Source organism: Labrus bergylta, chromosome 13, assembly GCF_963930695.1.
Source record: "Labrus bergylta chromosome 13, fLabBer1.1, whole genome shotgun sequence".
Lineage (NCBI taxonomy): Eukaryota > Metazoa > Chordata > Actinopteri > Labriformes > Labridae > Labrus > Labrus bergylta.
This window is the reverse complement of record NC_089207.1, coordinates 12,752,770-12,770,395: the sequence shown is the minus strand read 5'-3', so window position 1 is coordinate 12,770,395 and position 17,626 is coordinate 12,752,770. Positions and strand designations below refer to the sequence as shown.

At 46.3% G+C, this 17,626-nt stretch overlaps 2 protein-coding genes across 8 annotated transcripts in view; one reads left to right on the top strand and one right to left on the bottom strand.

Annotated features, from left to right (window-relative positions):
• The window catches only part of pikfyve (phosphoinositide kinase, FYVE finger containing), a 28,934-nt gene extending 18,662 nt beyond the window's left edge, over positions 1–10,272 (top strand). For 4 of the 5 annotated variants that reach the window (XM_065962598.1, XM_065962597.1, XM_065962596.1 and 1 more), the window contains 22 exons: positions 182–580; positions 1,160–1,260; positions 1,354–1,425; positions 1,743–1,914; positions 2,445–2,623; positions 3,253–3,366; positions 3,597–3,705; positions 3,800–3,954; positions 4,065–4,161; positions 4,933–4,990; positions 5,074–5,202; positions 5,290–5,410; positions 5,746–5,841; positions 5,928–6,008; positions 6,730–6,824; positions 6,929–6,988; positions 7,109–7,285; positions 8,007–8,110; positions 8,195–8,323; positions 8,565–8,826; positions 8,911–8,985; positions 9,706–10,272. In XM_065962598.1, coding sequence (XP_065818670.1) covers positions 182–580; positions 1,160–1,260; positions 1,354–1,425; positions 1,743–1,914; positions 2,445–2,623; positions 3,253–3,366; positions 3,597–3,705; positions 3,800–3,954; positions 4,065–4,161; positions 4,933–4,990; positions 5,074–5,202; positions 5,290–5,410; positions 5,746–5,841; positions 5,928–6,008; positions 6,730–6,824; positions 6,929–6,988; positions 7,109–7,285; positions 8,007–8,110; positions 8,195–8,323; positions 8,565–8,826; positions 8,911–8,985; positions 9,706–9,821 — 2,901 coding nt within the window. In that variant the 3' untranslated portion in view covers positions 9,822–10,272. The remainder of the gene's footprint in view (positions 1–181; positions 581–1,159; positions 1,261–1,353; positions 1,426–1,742; positions 1,915–2,444; positions 2,624–3,252; positions 3,367–3,596; positions 3,706–3,799; positions 3,955–4,064; positions 4,162–4,932; positions 4,991–5,073; positions 5,203–5,289; positions 5,411–5,745; positions 5,842–5,927; positions 6,009–6,729; positions 6,825–6,928; positions 6,989–7,108; positions 7,286–8,006; positions 8,111–8,194; positions 8,324–8,564; positions 8,827–8,910; positions 8,986–9,705) is intronic. The other variant, XM_065962595.1, reaches the window with a different exon arrangement.
• A 643-nt stretch (positions 10,273–10,915) lies between these two features.
• Positions 10,916–17,626, bottom strand: part of ankrd44 (ankyrin repeat domain 44) — a 35,256-nt gene continuing 28,545 nt past the window's right edge. For 2 of the 3 annotated variants that reach the window (XM_020637824.3, XM_020637825.3), the window contains exons 21-28: positions 17,189–17,411; positions 16,778–16,865; positions 16,548–16,631; positions 16,292–16,437; positions 16,115–16,197; positions 15,832–15,914; positions 15,567–15,658; positions 10,916–14,637 (exon numbers count right to left, since the gene is read on the bottom strand). In XM_020637824.3, the coding sequence (XP_020493480.1) occupies positions 14,378–14,637; positions 15,567–15,658; positions 15,832–15,914; positions 16,115–16,197; positions 16,292–16,437; positions 16,548–16,631; positions 16,778–16,865; positions 17,189–17,411 (1,059 nt within the window). In that variant the 3' untranslated portion in view covers positions 10,916–14,377. The remainder of the gene's footprint in view (positions 14,638–15,566; positions 15,659–15,831; positions 15,915–16,114; positions 16,198–16,291; positions 16,438–16,547; positions 16,632–16,777; positions 16,866–17,188; positions 17,412–17,626) is intronic. The other variant, XM_020637826.3, reaches the window with a different exon arrangement.

Here is a 17,626-nt window from a genome sequence, read left to right as displayed (position 1 = left end):
TTATTTGTCACTAGACACAAAACTTCAGGGAGAGCAAAGGTCAAAATAATAAAAAGATAAGATAAACTTTATTATCCCGGAGCAGAAATCTGAGTAACGATCGCTGCAGCTGTCTCTTCTTCTTTCTTTCTGTTTAAGAGCGACCACACCGTACTCATATGTGTGTTTCCTCTCCCCTCAGGTCTACGTTTCTCCTCTCCTCGATAAAGACTTTAAGGAGCTGGACGGGCGCAGAAAGCGGCAACTCCTCAAAGACTCCGCCCCCTCCTCTGTGGTCAACGGACAGACAAACGGAGCCCCCCAGCCGAGGCCCATCGATGTCCTTCCATCTCACAACCTCACCAGCACCCGCATCGTGGAGCAGCTGAACTGCAGCCAGGATCTGGCCAAGATGCTGGCAGACTACAGAGCAAAGGGGGGCCGTATCCGTCAGAGGGAACCCGCAGACCCGTTCTTCAGCAGTGCCGCTACTGTCAGTGGTCAGAGTAAGGCGGGAGACGCTGCAGGAAGGCACCCGGTGAAGGCCGACAGTGAGGAGGAGAAGCCAGGCAAACTGAACGATCTGAGCTGGGCTCCAAAGGTGAGAGGTGTTCAAATCATTTTACATTAAAGGGCTTGTTGTCATTTCTTAGACAAATATGGGATTTCACACTTGCAGAAAACTGCTGAAAAAAACTCCTGATATTTCCCGGAGGGGCTGCATGTATGAACGCAAGCCGCCAAATGTTTTACTCTGATTTCACCCGGCGTTTCTCACCCAGCCAACTCGTATTTATTCTGCAGCAAGTCAGAGTGAGCTGATGTGTGAACACAGCAGGATATAATCAGGAGAATTCACCTGAAGCCAGTAGGAGAGGGTGGTGATGGTGACCGCTGCTCACTAGTATACTGTTGTTAAAAAAGTCTTGTCTGGCGTTAAAACTTTCAGCCTCATCAGGAAACATGAGCTGTGAGGCTTTCTTGTAGATGTAGTCTGCATGCTTTACAAATAAAGATTGATTGATGATTGACATTGAACGTTTACAGGTGGTTAAAGTCTTTTTGCATTCAGGGAGGAGGGAACTATCTCCAAATATAGTGTTTGCACCTGTGAGTTTGTCTCTAAAGCAGCATGGGTGAAAGTTTACAGTCTCTCAAATATTCCTTTTCTTATCCTCAGCTGGACTGCCTGAACCCGGTCAACCATCAGAGACTGTGTGTGCTCTTCAGCAGCTCGTCCGCTCAGTCCAACAACGCGCCCAACCCCTGCGTCAGCCCGTGGTAAGCTGATCACTGGGAACGGCTTCGTTGAAAAAATACTCACACTTTGTTTTTCACTGAAGATGAACGCATGATGTCTTTGTTTGCCAACAGGATCGTCACCATGGAGTTCTATGGGAAGAACGACCTCTCTCTCGGCGTGTTCTTGGAGCGATATTGTTTTAGGTGAGACTTCGTGAAGCCTGCGTGTTTATGAAATCAGAAACCTGTCAGAAAGATTCATAATCAGAGAGATGCTTAAAGAGGAAAGCTGTGATGCAGAAATCATAGTTTATAATATGTGAATTAAAACTCCTTCCCTGCAGAAGATTGAGGCCCGGTGTCCGCCTGCTGTTTTTTCTTTTTGTGCAGAAAAGCGCTGACTGTGCTCTCGCTCTCTCCTCAGTAGGAACAATTGAAAAAAGCGCCGGGTGGATACAGACTCTAACTCCTTAGTTTTATTTATTGATGTGTGAATGTTTGTATGCACGTGTTCCCTGCAGGCCGTCATATCAGTGTCCCAGCGTGTTCTGTGAGACTCCCATGGTGCATCACATCCGGCGCTTCGTGCACGGCAGCGGCTGCGTGCAGATTGTGTTGAAGGAGCTGGACTCCCCTGTGCCTGGTTATCAGCACACCATCCTCAACTACTCCTGGTGCCGCATCTGCAAACAGGTCGGTATATTAACGAATATTCAGCATTTACTCAGAGCTTCAGCAGCTAAAGTCACGTTTGTTTGAGTGTAAGAACAGCTCGCTGTCAAGGTATACCTGCAAATATCAGATCTGATTTTACGTTTCAATAATTTAAACATACTATATATGACTTTGTCTGCTGCGCTGACAGATTTCAAGACTCTCCAAACTAAATGTCTAAAGATATCAATCCTGAAAATGACCTCCTGCTTCAGATGTTTCAGAGGGAAGAAGAGCAACATTTCCCGATGCCAAAAACTCCCAAACTCTCAAAACTCAGCGGTTTAATGCTTCACAGATGATGTTTATTTGGTCTTAAATAGCTCAGATCTATAACATAAACAGAGTGCTTTGTCTGAGAAGAACACACATGGGAGAGCATCCTTATTCTTCATGTTCAAATACATAAATGGTGACATTTGGAATTACGATCCCCTCTCCTAGCTGAATAATAAATTGAAATCTTTCCGTTCTAATGTTGAGGCTACATTTTCCTCCGTTACGCGCAGGTGACTCCAGTGGTGCCTCTGTCCAACGACTCGTGGTCGATGTCTTTCGCCAAATACCTGGAGCTCCGCTTCTACGGCCACCAGTACACCAGGAGGGCGAACGCAGAGCCCTGCGGCCACTCCATCCACAAAGACTACCACCAGTACTTCTCCTACAACCAGATGGTGGCGTCCTTCAGGTTGGTGTCGTCCGTCCTTTATTCACCTACCACCGAGTCAAAGGAAGAACGACAAGGTGAAAACGAGACAGAAACGTAGGTTACATTGTGACCTCGGTTCTCTGAGTGAAGAGGGACTATCTCTCCAGCCTCGAGGCCGCTCGGAGACACGTTCAGATCAAGCTATCAGTGTTTGCACGCCAGCACAGATGCTTTATAGATAAGCTGTAGGGTGTGACCGGGCGAGCCGGTGTGTCTTAAAGAAATATACACGGACTCTGAGGTGGTGGAGAGATCTTTAGAATGAGCTTTGGCTTTTTTTTTTTTGTCAGCTGTTCAGCTCTAGGGGGACTGTATGGTCTGTCAGTCTGTAGGGACTCTGGTTTGGGAGCTAGAGGGTCGCAGGTTCAAATCCTGATGCGGACAAGGTCTGGAAATTGGTCTGGCAGCTGGAGAGGTTCCAGGTCACTTCCTGAGCGAACCTAAACCGCTCGGGCACTCCTTCATGTTCAACCCCTCACTCTGACATCACACGTGGGATTAAGAAAGGATATCTTCTTCCTCTTCTTCTACTTGTTTGGTTTCCTGTGAGATATCGAAGGATGATTAAAGTGAAAAGCATCCGTTCTGTTGTTCCTCTCTCCGTTCAGCTACACTTCTGTCCGACTGTTGGAGATCTGTCTTCCTCGTCCCAAGATCTTCATCAGGAACCAGGGGCCTTCCAAAAGCAACCTTCAGCAGGACCTGAAGGACTTCTCTCAAAAGTAATAAAGCCCTAATGATAAAAAAAAATGCAAATAAGGGGTTGTTGAAAATAGAACATAAAGTTAGTGTAAATACCTTCAAAACTGAATGCATGCTCTCCTTTGGGTCTTTGGTCACAATAATCAAGTAATAGAAATGCCCATCAGCCTCTTTGTTCCAGATTAAGTTCTGTGTGAAGGTTACTGCCCTCTTCATTCAGAGCTTGTGGTTTCCTCTGCTCCCCCCTCAGAGTGATCCAGGTGTACTTGGCGATAGACGACCGCCTCACCTCCCTGAAGACCGACACATTCAGCAAGACTCGAGAGGAAAAGATGGAGGATCTCTTCGCACAGAAAGACGTACGCCGCTCTACTCTTCTTCTCTTATCTCGGGGTTGAATCGTAGTTTGAGACTCATCGTGTTGTCTCTCTGTGTGGGGGACTGGGGGTTTAGATGGAGGAGGCAGAGCTGCGGAGCTGGATCGACAAGCTTCAGGCTCGGCTCCAGGCCTGCGGTTTAGACTCTCCTCAGCAGCTGCAGGCGGTTCTGGAGTCTCTGGTGATGAAGAAGCAGAGTCTTTGTGAGATGCTACAGTCCTGGAATGGCAGGTCGGGATCACGACTGACTTCTTTAAATGTTGTTCAACTCTATATTTCATAAGCGTCGATGAGTGTTGGACAAAGACTTTAAGCCTGTTGATGCTCTCACTCTGTGGCAGGCTGCAGGATTTGTTCCAGCAGGAGAAAGGCAGGAAGCGTCTGTCTGTCCCTCCCAGTCCAGGCAGACACAGACAGACCAACGCTGACGAGAGCAAGGTCAGTATCATCATCCGTTTCACACAATAACCTGTGACCCGGGGTGAAGTATTCAAGACAGTAGTTTCTCCACCTCCCTGCAGAGTCACTCATGCACCGTGTTTTTATCAAGCTGTTTACAGGTGATGACAGACAGAGGACGTATTGGTAAGAGTGTCAGGTGGGGAAAAATATACTTTAATGTAGTCAAACATCCTCAAAACTACCACAGATGCAAATGGGGCGCCTGTAACACAACTTCCTGTTTTGGTGTGATCGTTGCTGCACGTTGTCCGAAGTCTGCGTCCATATCTGTAGAGCTCAACAGTGTGGTTCCAGAAGTAAAATTCCCGCTCATTATCTCAATAGCAGATTTGACTACCAGCCATGATGTCATAACCATCACAGGTAGAATGACCACGAGCTGCCTGAGCGTGTAACGATGGTTTACGCTCCTGTAGCCGACACAAGTTCGTCTGATATCAACCTCGCTGTAAGAACAACACGGTTTCTTCATGATATCAGGGAAAAGAACTACACTACCCACAATCCTAGAGTGTTACAGTAATGTCTATGATTGGTGGAGCTCGCTGTTACCATGGCAGTGTTTCTCGTCCCTCTGCGCCGTATTCAAACGGATTGTTCCGCTAGCATGCTCGCTAATTGGTTAGCTAACAGGAAATGAACAAATAACCTCGTTATGCTGCTTACTGGTTGGTTCACATGTTGGTTTAATACTTTTGCTGCCGCCGTAATCTCATCTGTTTGTCTCTTTTTTTTTTAAATATATAGAGCACCCTGGATTCGTCCCCTCGTAACCCCTCACCTGTGGTCCAGAACGGTGAGAAAGGTGGGACCCCTGAACGCTCCCGTTATCTTGAATAAAGCGAGTTTTAACTCCGACTGTAACCGATGACTTGTTTACTCACACAGAGGACCGCCACCTCTGCCCGATGTCCTCCACCTCCTCCTCCCTGCTGCTCTCCCCGGGAGACCCCTCTGCTGAACCCGTCACACCCGGTCCCTCTTTCTCTGAGCCGGACTCTGTCAGCATCCCAGAAGGTACACACCACAAACACACACACACACTCACCTGTTCTAACTCTCAGTAACCTCTGATGGACGAGTCCTCTTTGTTGTTTCCTTCAGACGTGTTTGACGGACACCTGCTGGGCTCCACTGACAGCCAGGTGAAGGAGAAATCCACCATGAAGGCAATCCTCGCCAACTTCCTGCCTGGCAACAGCTACAACGCCATCCCCTTCCCTTTGTGAGTAAAGCGCTCGCATCTTTATGAACTTTATGTCGAGTGTTCCGCAGCAGTGAAATGCAAAGAAACATTCAGCCCGACAAACTAATAAGAATATAAGATATACAAAATGGGCATTTAAAGAATACAAGACGGCAGTAAAACAATCTAAATAAAACACTGTTGTCATAGAGACAGGACACACATGCAGGGTTTTTATTCTCAGTGCTCAAGCGCTCCTGATTATACAGCCAGCGAGACACCGTCTGGTGGACACAGGTCCAAAGAAAACAAGTTTGATGTAAACAGATCATTCCTACATGCTTTACTGATTCTCATGCATCTCGTGTCGACAGCGAGCCGGACAAACACTACCTGATGTACGAACACGAGCGAGTTCCCATCGCGGTGTGTGAGAAAGAGCCGAGCTCCATCATCGCCTTCGCTCTCAGGTGAAGACTCCTCTCATGTCGTCTCCGTCTCCTCGCAGCACTCCTCTAAATTCGAAATAAAAACACGATGCCATTGTGTCTTCCAGCTGTAAGGAGTATAAAACCTCGCTGGATGATCTGTCCAAGGTGTCGCACACAGGCGGGGACGAGGCTCCGCAGGGTGTCAGGTACGCAGGACTCCTGTAAGGGTTCAGGGCAAGGATGGGGAACTGGCGGCCCCCCCATCATCCCTAAACGGGCGGCTGTGGCTCAGTTGGTAGAGTCGTCGCCTCTCAACCGGAAGGTCGAGGGTTCGATCCCCAGCTGTGCAACATGTGCAATGTGTCGATGTGCTCCTTTGGTGGTGTATGAATGGGATTAGTTACTTGATGGATGATACTACATAGCAATCATCAGTGTGTGAATAGTTGTGAATGTGTGGGTGTGACATGCAGTGTAAAAGTGCTTTGAGTAGTCGGAAGACTAGAGAAGAGCTATACAAGCTCAAGTCCATTTACCATTTTAAACATGGCCCTCAGGTCAATTTTTACATATCAATTAATTGGAAACATGAAGAGAACATGAAAAAATCTGCCATGAAATCATGAAAACCAGAAATATGTCCATAATAATATTTGAACACTGGTATTTGTTTAGTTAAATTTGAGATATAATTGACTGTTATCGTTTTAGTATTCTACAATTTGGCCCTCTGGCAGTCAGAATTAAATGAATGTGGCCCTTGCTGTGACCAAAGTTGCCCATCCCTGGTTCAGGGTCTTTAAGACCTTTAAGAGTTCCCCTTCAAAACCCCTTTAGCTGCTCAAATTAAATGAAGTCAAATGTTCAACAAGCGGGGAGAGCTGACATGATGTCTGTTAAACTACACATTTGTTATTTCCTCTTCAGTGGTTCAGAGAGTCGAGCTAAAAGCAGCCCAGCCAGACCCAGCGAGTCCACCTCGTCACAGCTGAACCGGAACAGCCTGGACGTCGATCCCCTCAGTGAGCGCCCAAACTTCAGATTATTTAATCGACTTTATTTGAACCATTTTTGATGAAAGGTTGAGGTGACATGCTTCACTTGTGTTTTCCTGTTTTTTGTGCAGAGGATGCAGACGTAGGAGACAAACAGAAGAAACAGACTCTGAATCCACACATCGAGCTACGTGAGTCTGTCTCTCTCAGATCCTTTATGCCCTCAAACTCTGGACCGTGGTGTCTTCTTCTTTAAGTTCTTAGGATAGAAACTGTGTTAAAAGTGACCTCGTCTTTTGCTGCCTGTGTAGAGTTCTCCGACGCCAACGCCAAGTTTTACTGTCGGATCTACTACGCCGAGGAGTTTCACAAGATGCGTGAGGAGATCATGGAGAGTCCTGAGGAGGATTTCATCCGCTCGCTGTCGCACTGTGTCAACTGGCAGGCTCGAGGAGGGAAATCTGGAGCTGTGTTCTACGCAACAGAAGGTAACAGAAAGTCTACTGAGTGCTACAGCCAAAAGCAGAGTCACAGTTAGACGGCAGCGGGAACCACTACACCTTCATAAGGCCTCGTCTCCACCTGCCGTTCTTTTCTGAGCGGCAGCAAAAAAAGCTTTTTTCAAAATGTAATGAGAGCTTTTGCAGCAGAAAGCGCTCTGGGCACTCAAGTTGAAAATCTTTCAACTTTTCAGAAAGGCGCTGTTGACGTCACCGGCGCTCTTTTCCAGATGTATGATTTTCCCCGTAGTTTTTGCCGCCTACAGATCGTGTCTTGTACCCACATCCTCCTCCGATCTGCGTCTGATCGGGAAATAAGCGATCTCAAATATAAAACATGCAGTAAAAAGTGAAGGAGCAGTGTCGGTCATAGAGCCGGCGTTGTTAACAGACTGTTGCCATTGAGAGAGGACGGACGTGCAGACGCTTCATGCAAGCGCTTCATGCAAGCGAGGGCCTAACGGTGCAATATCTCCTCTTCGAGAAATATTTCTGTATCTGCTAAAATAACCTAAATATGGTTTTGGTTTAAAATGACTCATTAAGAACAACATGAAGCGAGTGGATCATTATTCAAAAGATAAACCTCAACACAGTGATGGCTAAAAATCCTAATATTCTGTATACATTTAAGATGGTTTGAAAACGTTTTGAATACAGAAATTAATCTTGAACAACGTGTACTGTTTCGTCCTCGTCCTCCTGTCAGATGACCGGTTCATCCTGAAGCAGATGCCCAGGCTGGAGGTCCAGTCCTTCCTGGACTTTGCTCCTCACTACTTCACTTACATCACCGGAGCTGTGCAGCAAAAGGTGTGAACCCCAAAGGGAATTTAAATATACTTAAATATTACAGCAGGCATGTTTAAGTGACCAAAGACTCGTTGGGTTCCACAGAGGCCGACCGCGCTCGCCAAGATCCTGGGCGTCTACAGGATCGGATACAAGAACTCTCAGAACAACACGGAGAAGAAACTGGACCTGCTCGTCATGGAAAACCTTTTCTATGGACGCAAGATGGCTCAGGTAAAACTCACTGACAAAGGGGCGCAGATGGCCTAGCGGATCATTCTGATTATTAACCTTCAATCATGAAGTATTTAAGGCGTTGATGCAGCCGCCCGGGTTTGATTACAACGCCCCGCCCTTTACAGTCAGGTTCAGTTCACTCTAGAAGCAGGAATAGGTGCTTTAGTACCACATTGTATTTGCACCTTCAGACTACCTGTGCTGTCCTTACGGGTGTGTGTGCGCCTTCTCTCTGCAGGTGTTTGACCTGAAAGGCTCCCTGAGAAACCGGAACGTGAAGACCGACTCGGGGAAGGAGAGCTGTGAGGTGGTCCTGCTGGACGAGAACCTCCTGAAGCTGATCCACGACAATCCGCTCTACATCCGCTCCCACTGTAAGGCCATCCTGCGGGCCGCCATCCACAGCGACGCCTACTTCCTGTCCAGCCACCTCATCATCGACTACTCGCTGCTGGTGGGGCGGGACGACGCCACCGACCAGCTGGTGGTCGGGATCATAGGTGAGGGAGCGTCTGAAGTATCACCTGTTTGAATTAAATGTTTTATACAGTTTCTGTAAGTTCTGTCTCTCCTCTCCCTTGAAGATTATATCCGGACGTTTACCTGGGACAAGAGACTGGAGATGGTTGTCAAATCCACTGGAATCCTGGGAGGTCAAGGTAACACGCTTCCTGTTTACAACGCACGTTTTAGCCCACTTTCACTCACTTGTAAAAGAGTCATGTTATTTTAATTCACTTAAGGTGCATTAACACCGAGCCATTTTCTCCGTTTGTGACAAACTCTGGTGCTCTTTGTGGGATAGTTCGTTTGGTTCGGTTTGGTGTGAACCCTCAAACGGACTCTAGTGTGGACCAAAGATCTGAACGCTGGTCAGCCTGAAAACGGGGGTCATGGTTTGCTTCCAAGTGCACCAGAATTCAGTTTTTAGTAGTTGAGAACACGATCCAAACCGAACAAGGGAAGTGAACCAAACAACAGTGCATTGTGGGTTCAATTTGGCCAGTCATAGTTCAGCATTAGGCTGGATAGCAGTAACCACTGACCGGAGCTACAGCCCTCTAGTGGCCGGTGGCTGCAGCACAAAACATGTGACAGGCTTTTGGTGCGTGAAAGCAAAATGAACCAAATGAAAAATCTACCAATGTTACAACTTGACCGCTGAATGGCAGCGAGTCCACTGGACTTCATCTGTGAAAGCGAGACACAATGAGAAAAGAACGCCGTATTTATATATAAGAGATAGTGGCAAAGAGGGGTACTACATCAAAATCTTCTGATAAAGTTTGCCTGCTGGTTTGACTTACTTTGATGTTCTGATTTCTTTAAAAACGCTGTTTCCTGTTTTTAAAGTGTGTTGTGTGTTTTTGGTCGTGTAGGGAAGATGCCCACCGTGGTCTCCCCGGAGCTGTACAGAGCTCGATTCTGCGAGGCCATGGACAAATACTTCCTGATGGTCCCAGATCACTGGACCGGCCTGGGCATCAACTGCTGAGCGGTGCGTTCAAGGCTCAAAGGTCGAAGGTCCACGTGCAGAGACAACAAAAACAGAAACACACTCCCTGTCTGACTCTTTCAGCAGCGATTTCAGTTTCCGGGTTTGGACCAACAAGCACACACTCGTGAAGTATGAGCACAGAATCATTCCACACAGCAGCTCCGACCTGCAGCTGCTGACTTCTAACACGACGTAGATTCGTTTTAACCCGGGGGAGGGGGAGGTCTTAATGCAGGATGATCCGATTATAATTCGACCCCCCCCACCACCTTTGGATTTTTATTTCCTTTTAATAGTGCCATCAGTCCGCCTGTTTCAAGAGGAGTGACTGAAAACATTATCGGTCGTAGTTTGGTGAACAAACTCATCTGTGTAATTTAAAGTTTGTAAATGTACAGAGATTATGAAAGTATTAAAAAGATTATTAATGCTGATTTGTCAGAGCGAACACGTCTTTGGTGGTTTTATTTATTTATTTATTATTCTTAAAGAGGCTGATCCGAAGAAAACGGTCCGAGACACTTTATCAATCAGAGAGATAATTACAAGTCGTTTCAGCTTCTATAACGTGCAGACTTTGGGCGCTAGTGACCTTGTGGTTAGTTTGGAGGATACAGTCCTGAAGCGGGCGGCTTTGGTTCGAGTCCGACCTGTGGCTCCTTTTCTGCATGTCATTCCTCACTCTCTCTCTCTTGCCGATTTCAGACTCTATCCTCTGTCTTTTTCTAAATAAAGGCATCAAAAGCCCAAAAATAAATCTAAAAGAAAAAGTGCAGACAGTCTATGGTTGTGCAGCGTTCACAGGAGTAAACGTCACCACCCCCTCCCACTAGCTCCAGGTGAATTCTTCGTACAGTGTGTGCTGATCGAGACATGAGCTAATCAGACCTGTTTAGTTTTTTGAACCAGGCTGTAAACATGTAAATCTCTGCTGTAAAAACAGGCTTTTTAGAATGGGTGTGTATGTGACTTCCTGTGCGTCTGCAGCCAGCCTCTAGTGGACACTCGAGGAACTGCAGTATTTTACACTTCAGCATCGGAGACCGGAGGTTACTGCTTGGGTTCAGTGAGAATGAAAGAGAAAGAAGTAGTAGCTTCAAACAGATGTTTTATTTATTGTACATTTCATATAAAACAAAGGGAAGCTGAAAATCAGCCGTCAGCATGTCGCACTGCATCAGGAACTGGAGTGAAAATCATCAGACACCTGACGCAGCGATTGTCAGGACTGGTGACGATCATTTTCTGTTCGATTTAAAATTAAAATAAAATAATAATAATAATAATAATACTGTCGGACAGATTTAGTCTCTGCAGACCTTCAGAAGGAGGCGGTGCTCGCTAACAACGTGTGTGCTTATATCTCCGGATGAATCTAATGGCAGCTAACAGGGTTTAGAATTTAGACGACAAATCATCAATAAACACCAATTCTTCTCATTTCATCAACAAATCTCATCAGAGCATTTTTCACCCTGCGAGTTCAAACGTGGTGTTGTGATGTAGATGATTTAATTTCATACAAAGCTTTACTTCAACATTATATACAAAAGCAATCAGTACCTAAACAACACACACACACACACACACACACACACTCTCACACATTATTAAAGGGTCAGTCCGGAGAGTTTCTGGTATTTTCTTATTGTTTGAAAAATCTCATGAAAAGACGAAAAAAAAACAGCTGAGCTTAATTTCTTTCCAGAGATTATAAAAACACATCGATGAGCCTCAATGTTAAACTGGTTTATGTGTCGTTTTGTTTCGCCACAACAGGAGTGGGCATGTCCAGACTTTTCTAACTGGTTTGGCCCAACTGGAGCACTGACTTGTGACATCACGTTTGTGTGCAAACTCGCATATTAATTTTTTTTTTTTTTTACCCTTTTATCCCCACTGATGATCTGTACCAAGTTAGTAAAACAATTTGACGTCACATAAATTTTCCTAGATCTTTGATCCATAGAGATAGATATTGAAACACACATATTGAGTTTATCCCTCATTATGCAGTTATCAAACACTACTGTAAGCTAACTGAGTATGAGCATCACTGCACTCTTGAGAGTGATGATGCTTGTTGTAATTCATATTGCGCCCTCTGCTGGTGACAGAGATCTGCAAGTGTGACACAATGAAACTCAAACAAAATGCTGTTTGGTGAATAAATCTAAAAATATCTGACACACGAGACATTTGTTAAAGACTACAGTTCCCAGCTGTCTAAGGGGAATAAATCACTTTTTAAAGACGTCAAACGAGCACTTCCTGATCTGTGTTTGAGTGGGACTTCGATTTAACAGCCACAGACGTACCGACATGGACTAACACTCTGCTGGTTTTTAGTCTTTTCATGTGAAGTGTCGACAAGAAAATATTCAGAAGTTCACCGAACGTGAAGGAGAGAAAACGGAGGAGTGAGACATCATTTCATTACAAATTCAATCTGCATATTCATCTCTCAAACTTTGTCATTCAGTGGAACAAAACTGTCCGCGTAATGCGGCAGATATTAAAGAACCAGCTCGACCATATGCCAATAAAAAAAAACGTCTTATCGAGCAGTCGCTGGGTCGAACACACAGGATGGAGTCGTCAAGATTTCTGCTCCCAGGCCAAAAGTTACTGAAGCTCGAATTGATTAAAACATTTTTTAAAAAGTCAATCTTCATCTCCACACATGTGAAGAATGATTTACTGAATGACATCCAATAAAATTAAAATGCAAGTCTTTTTTTGCATTTAATAAAATTACCCAGCTGATTATTAAAGACATTGTTTCTAAATCTCAGTTAAGGCAATTTTGTATAAATTGTTCAGAGTTAGAGTGGAAAATCTTAAAAAAACTGGACACATAAAGCATCCAGAGATTTTTTTTGTGTGTTTTTACGGCGAGCTGATCCTTTAATGATCAAAATATGAAAATCCTAAAATTAATGACATCAAGGCACTGGACACGTTTAAGACAATGGCACGTAGCTGGTAGGTAGACGGACAGACGAGAGGAGGAAGAGAACGAGGAGGTGGACAAGGAAGTGGAGGAAGAGGAGCAGTAGGAGCTGGAGGAAGAGCAGAGAAAAGGTTGAGAAGTGCTTTGAGCTCTGCTGGAGAATCATCTGAGTTTTAAATGATTCAACTTTTAGAAACATCCAGATGGAAAAGTTCTGGTTACAGGGAGGAGGAGGAGGAGGAGGAGACGCCTGTAGGAGGCGTTTCTGGCTAACAAACATGAAAATGCTAAAAAATCTCAGATTTTATTCTCGTCTGCACAAACCCTGTTTTCATCCGTGGGTACGTCTCAATCCCCTCATTTGATCGCTGCGAGATTCCTTCGTTTTATTGGCGGTGTGGAAATCAATTTATTTACGTGATTCTGTCTGCCATGAAGGTTTAACAATTATAGTAATAAGAGGGAGGAGATGCCCAGAGATTATCTTCAGGGAACTCTCATATTCTCCAGGACAAGAGCAATGAATTTAAGATGAATAAAAGGTTGATTACTGTACCCAGATTGAAAAGGTCAAAGGTCACATGATGTAAAACACACTTCACCATGTTTCTCTTCCACTAATATGTGTCTCTAGTCTGTCTACAAACCCCCCAATGATGAGAAAAGTCCATCCTCTCCATCTTTTGCCTGCTCCACTTTTCAGAAAATGTGTGCTCAAACAGGCCGTTTGGAGATTTTCCCTTCATGACATCACAAAGGGCAGTAACCCCTGTAAAATCAACAAACGCAAATAACAAAGAATGAGCTCTTGTGCAGCTCTTTTTTGGAAATGTTTGTTTTTCCTGAGTTTCTCTTCGGCCAAATGAGGGAGTTGAGACGTTCCCGTCGTCTTAACCTCGCGAGTGAAAATATTTAAACTACTAAACATCCCGATCAAACGATGCACACTTCACATTCCAGCTCATAAAAACTCAAAGCAAAGTTTTAATTTGTGCTTCAGTTGTCAAAACAACAGCTCTTAGTACCTGTCTCCTTCGGTTCATGTTTGTTTTTTATGTGTGGAAGTCAAATATTTGGTACAACAACAAGCCAAAATCATAAAAAGGTTAAAATCACATCTAAACTTTCTTCATTTTCTACTTCATTTCATACAAACAGTTAAAAATGGCTTCTTCTTTTTAAGACAAAACGAGTCTCTGAGGCGAGCAGAGGCTGAAGTACCGAGGTCGGTTTGGATTTAAGCACCCGTGAGGAGGAGGAACAAACCGTGGTGTGACAAGCATGCAGACCCGGACCGCAATCTCCTCGATCCAGATCTAAAACCTCCTTCTACGTCTTTGTGGAGCGACTTGTTCAGCTGCAGGATTCAGTCAGTTCATCAGCTCAGTGTTTCTGGAAAAAAAAGGGCACTAAGAGGGAGCGGCTCTGTACAATTCTCCACGCATGAAGAGCAAAAAACATCCGAACCAAGTCTCTACCCTCCTCGCTGAAGAGCACACGTTAAAAAACTGCATCATATCCTGGGGGGGGGGGGGGGGGGGGGGTCAAGAGTTCAGGTGCACATCTTCAGGTAGGAGGGTAGAGAGTCGGTTTGCAGGCGTCAGAAAGTCTCTGAGTCCTCCGAGTCGTTCTCCGTTGTTCCCTCGCTGGAGGGTCCGGAGGGGTTCCTGGGGCTGCGTGGCGCCCTGGGGCCGCTGCTCGGGCCTTTCCCCCCCTGGTGGGGCAGCTGCCTCAGCAGGGCGCCTGGGGAGGGGGCCCCGGAGCTGCAAGGGGAGCAGAAAGGCATCATGGTAGCCAGTATGAGAGCCAGACAGTCAGCCACCTCTCTGCTAGGAGCGCAAGCTAGAGCAGGCGTCAGACCTGAGAGAGAGAGAGAGAGAGAGGAGGAGGAGGAGGAGGGCGAGACGAGGACGTGGAGGAAGCAGGAAGGCGAAGCAGGAGACAGAGGAGGGATGGAGCAGCATTCAGTTAGAGTTCAGCCAGCTGACAGTCCACAACATGGAGGGGGGGGGGGGACACACACAGAGAGCACAGAGACGTCCACAGGTAACAAACATCTAAAGATCTTTTCAGACTGCTGGGACTAAACTCAGCCGTCATCACATCTTTGAACATTCATACTGATTCAGCGACAGCGTCACATTCGGTGTCCCAGTCTGTGGGTTCACATTCACACACGCTTTCTGGCGTTTCTGAAGCGCGAGAGAGCACGGCACAGCGGGAGCTCCACATACACACACAGTCAGACATGCACACACAAACAGGGCCGCGCTCCCCTCTGCTGGCTTCTATGAAAACGTCTCGCCTCTGTTACTACATCTGAAGACGGTACAGAGGGGGGAGGATCACTTCGTCCCCCCCATTACGGCGCCGCGACTTTCAGACTGAAGGAGACACATAGCGGGGGGCGTAGATATTGCGGCTTGAAGCGGCGGTCTGAAAAGGGCTAATGACAAGCAAACAAGCAGTCCAGTTTAAATCAGGGTTCCCACTGTGGAGGTTAACCTTTGACCTCTTATTGTAAATATCAGATATTTGCTTGTTTTTCAGTTCATCGTAAAGATTCAGTTTTTGTTCCCCGCATCCCCGAGCAACCCGGGGAACAAAACAATTTATGTTCCCCGGATTGCCACGGCAACAGTGGGAACCCGCTTTTAAAAAAATAAAGATAGCACACACTGAAACATCACTCTACAACACCTCGTTCATGCTGTGACTTATAAAAACACTGATGCTGCACAATGACCACAGCGTGCAGCTCCGACCTGAAGGAGACCAGCTTCACCCACCGTTCTCATCCACCGTCTGAACGTTTGCTCCCCGAGACAGAAGCTCCTGGACCGCCTTCTTCAGACCGCTGCGAGCCGCCAGGTGGAGAGGACTGACGGAGAGACACACAGACGGACAGGTTTATCAAAATAGGTTATATCAACTGCATCTCCTCCTCCGTCTCAACTTCCCTCTCCTGAACCTCAGCCTGCTTAACTTTCTCAGCTGGTCTGTAGGTTTCAGATTCTGTGGATTTTGTTACGGCGGGAGGTTTTGGATACTTACGTTTGCAGCGCTGTATTTGTCGCATTAATGAGCGCCGTGTCAGAGAGCTTCTCCAGGATCATCATCACACATTCCTCCTTTCCCTAGAAGAAGAAGTCGGGTCAGATTAATCTCTCTGAGCTGAGGTCACATGTTTCTGCTGCCCTCTACTGGCCACAAAATTAATTTCATGTCTGATGTGACCATTACAAACGTCCTGAATAAATGAAGCTATAATAACATCTCCAGGTAGAGGTTAATTAATTAAGAGGACGGAGAGTGGAGCCCTCATGTGGACACTTACATTACTGCAGGCTAGATGCAGGGCGGTGTTTCCGTCTTTGTCTGTCAGACTGAAGTTGGCGTTGGCGCTGCTCAACAGCACCTCTGGGGAAGCGAGACACAACAATCAGAGCCAAATCCACAATCTCAAAAAAAAAAAAAAAAAAAGTCACAAAGTGAATCAAACAAATGTCTGTACCGAGGGCTCCCGCTCTGCCTTTCTCTGCCGCCATCATCAGGGCAGTGCGACCCGATTGGTCTACAGCGTCCACGGGTGCATCATGGGAGAGGAGCAGCTGGACACAGTCGACGTGACCCGCGAACGCTGCAGCGTGAAGAGGAGTCCTGCAGGTGAGAAGACGAGGGATGAAGATAAGACGGTTTTTAAGGTAAACACAGATAATGCTTTAGCGCCCCCCAGCTGCAACACTCAGACTGCACTCAAGCGTCTTTACCTGTCCTTTGAGTCTTTACAGCCGGTGATGTCTGAGCCCATGGCCTCCAGCAGAAGGGACGCACACGGCTCGTGATCGTTCGCGCTGAAGGAACAAACACAAACAACAACAAGATCACAAAAGGAAGAAATCCATCAACAACGAGCCTGTTTTTAGTTTTATACTATTTAAAGTTTTTCATTATTCAGTGAAAACCCGTAAATAACCGTAATCAAGCGTTTGTTACTCACACAGCACAGTGCAGAGGCGTGAATGGATTCCCGTCAATACATCGACATCCTTTCTGCTCCAGCAGCACCTCCACACACCCCTCATGACCTGCACACACACACACGCACACGTTATTATTTGACTGCACAGAGTTATTGAGTTATTGCTTCTTTTTTTCATTGTCATTGGGTAAGAGGCGTACCTGGACTGTTCACCAGTCAATCACAGGGCTGACATATAGAGACAGACAACCAGCCACACTCACATTCACACCTACGGACAATTTAGAGTCACCAGTTGACCTAACGAGCATGTCTTTGGACTGTGGGAGGAAACCGGAGTACCCGGAGAGAACCCACACATGCACGGGGAGAACATGCAAACTCCACACAGACAGGGATTGACGGTGTGTGTGTGTGTGTGTCACTGACCGTAGTAGCAGGCCCAGTGGAGCGGCGTGTACCCCCTGTTGTCTCTCAGCGGGGGCAGAGACGGCGGCTCCGAGCAGGCTATGCACAGCAGCTCGCTCAGCCAGGAGGCGTGGCCTCGAGCCGCCGCCAGGTGGATCGCTGTGCGACCTTGAGAGTCTCCGAGCAACACGGACGCTTCCTGCTCCAACAGACACTGGATACACTCCTCCTGACCACACAGCAGCTGAGGGAGGACACGGGTACAGATATGTGAAATAAACACACAGCTTGAAGACTTATGACATTTAAGATAAGAGTCTAAAATCAAGAACTCTGTATTACAACCCGTGTGCAAAACCTGCCCTGTACATTTCTGTCTACTTCTTCATATTATTTTCTCACAATAATATTTTGTAAATTAACCCGTAATGATATTATGATTCAAAAGGACGTTTGAAA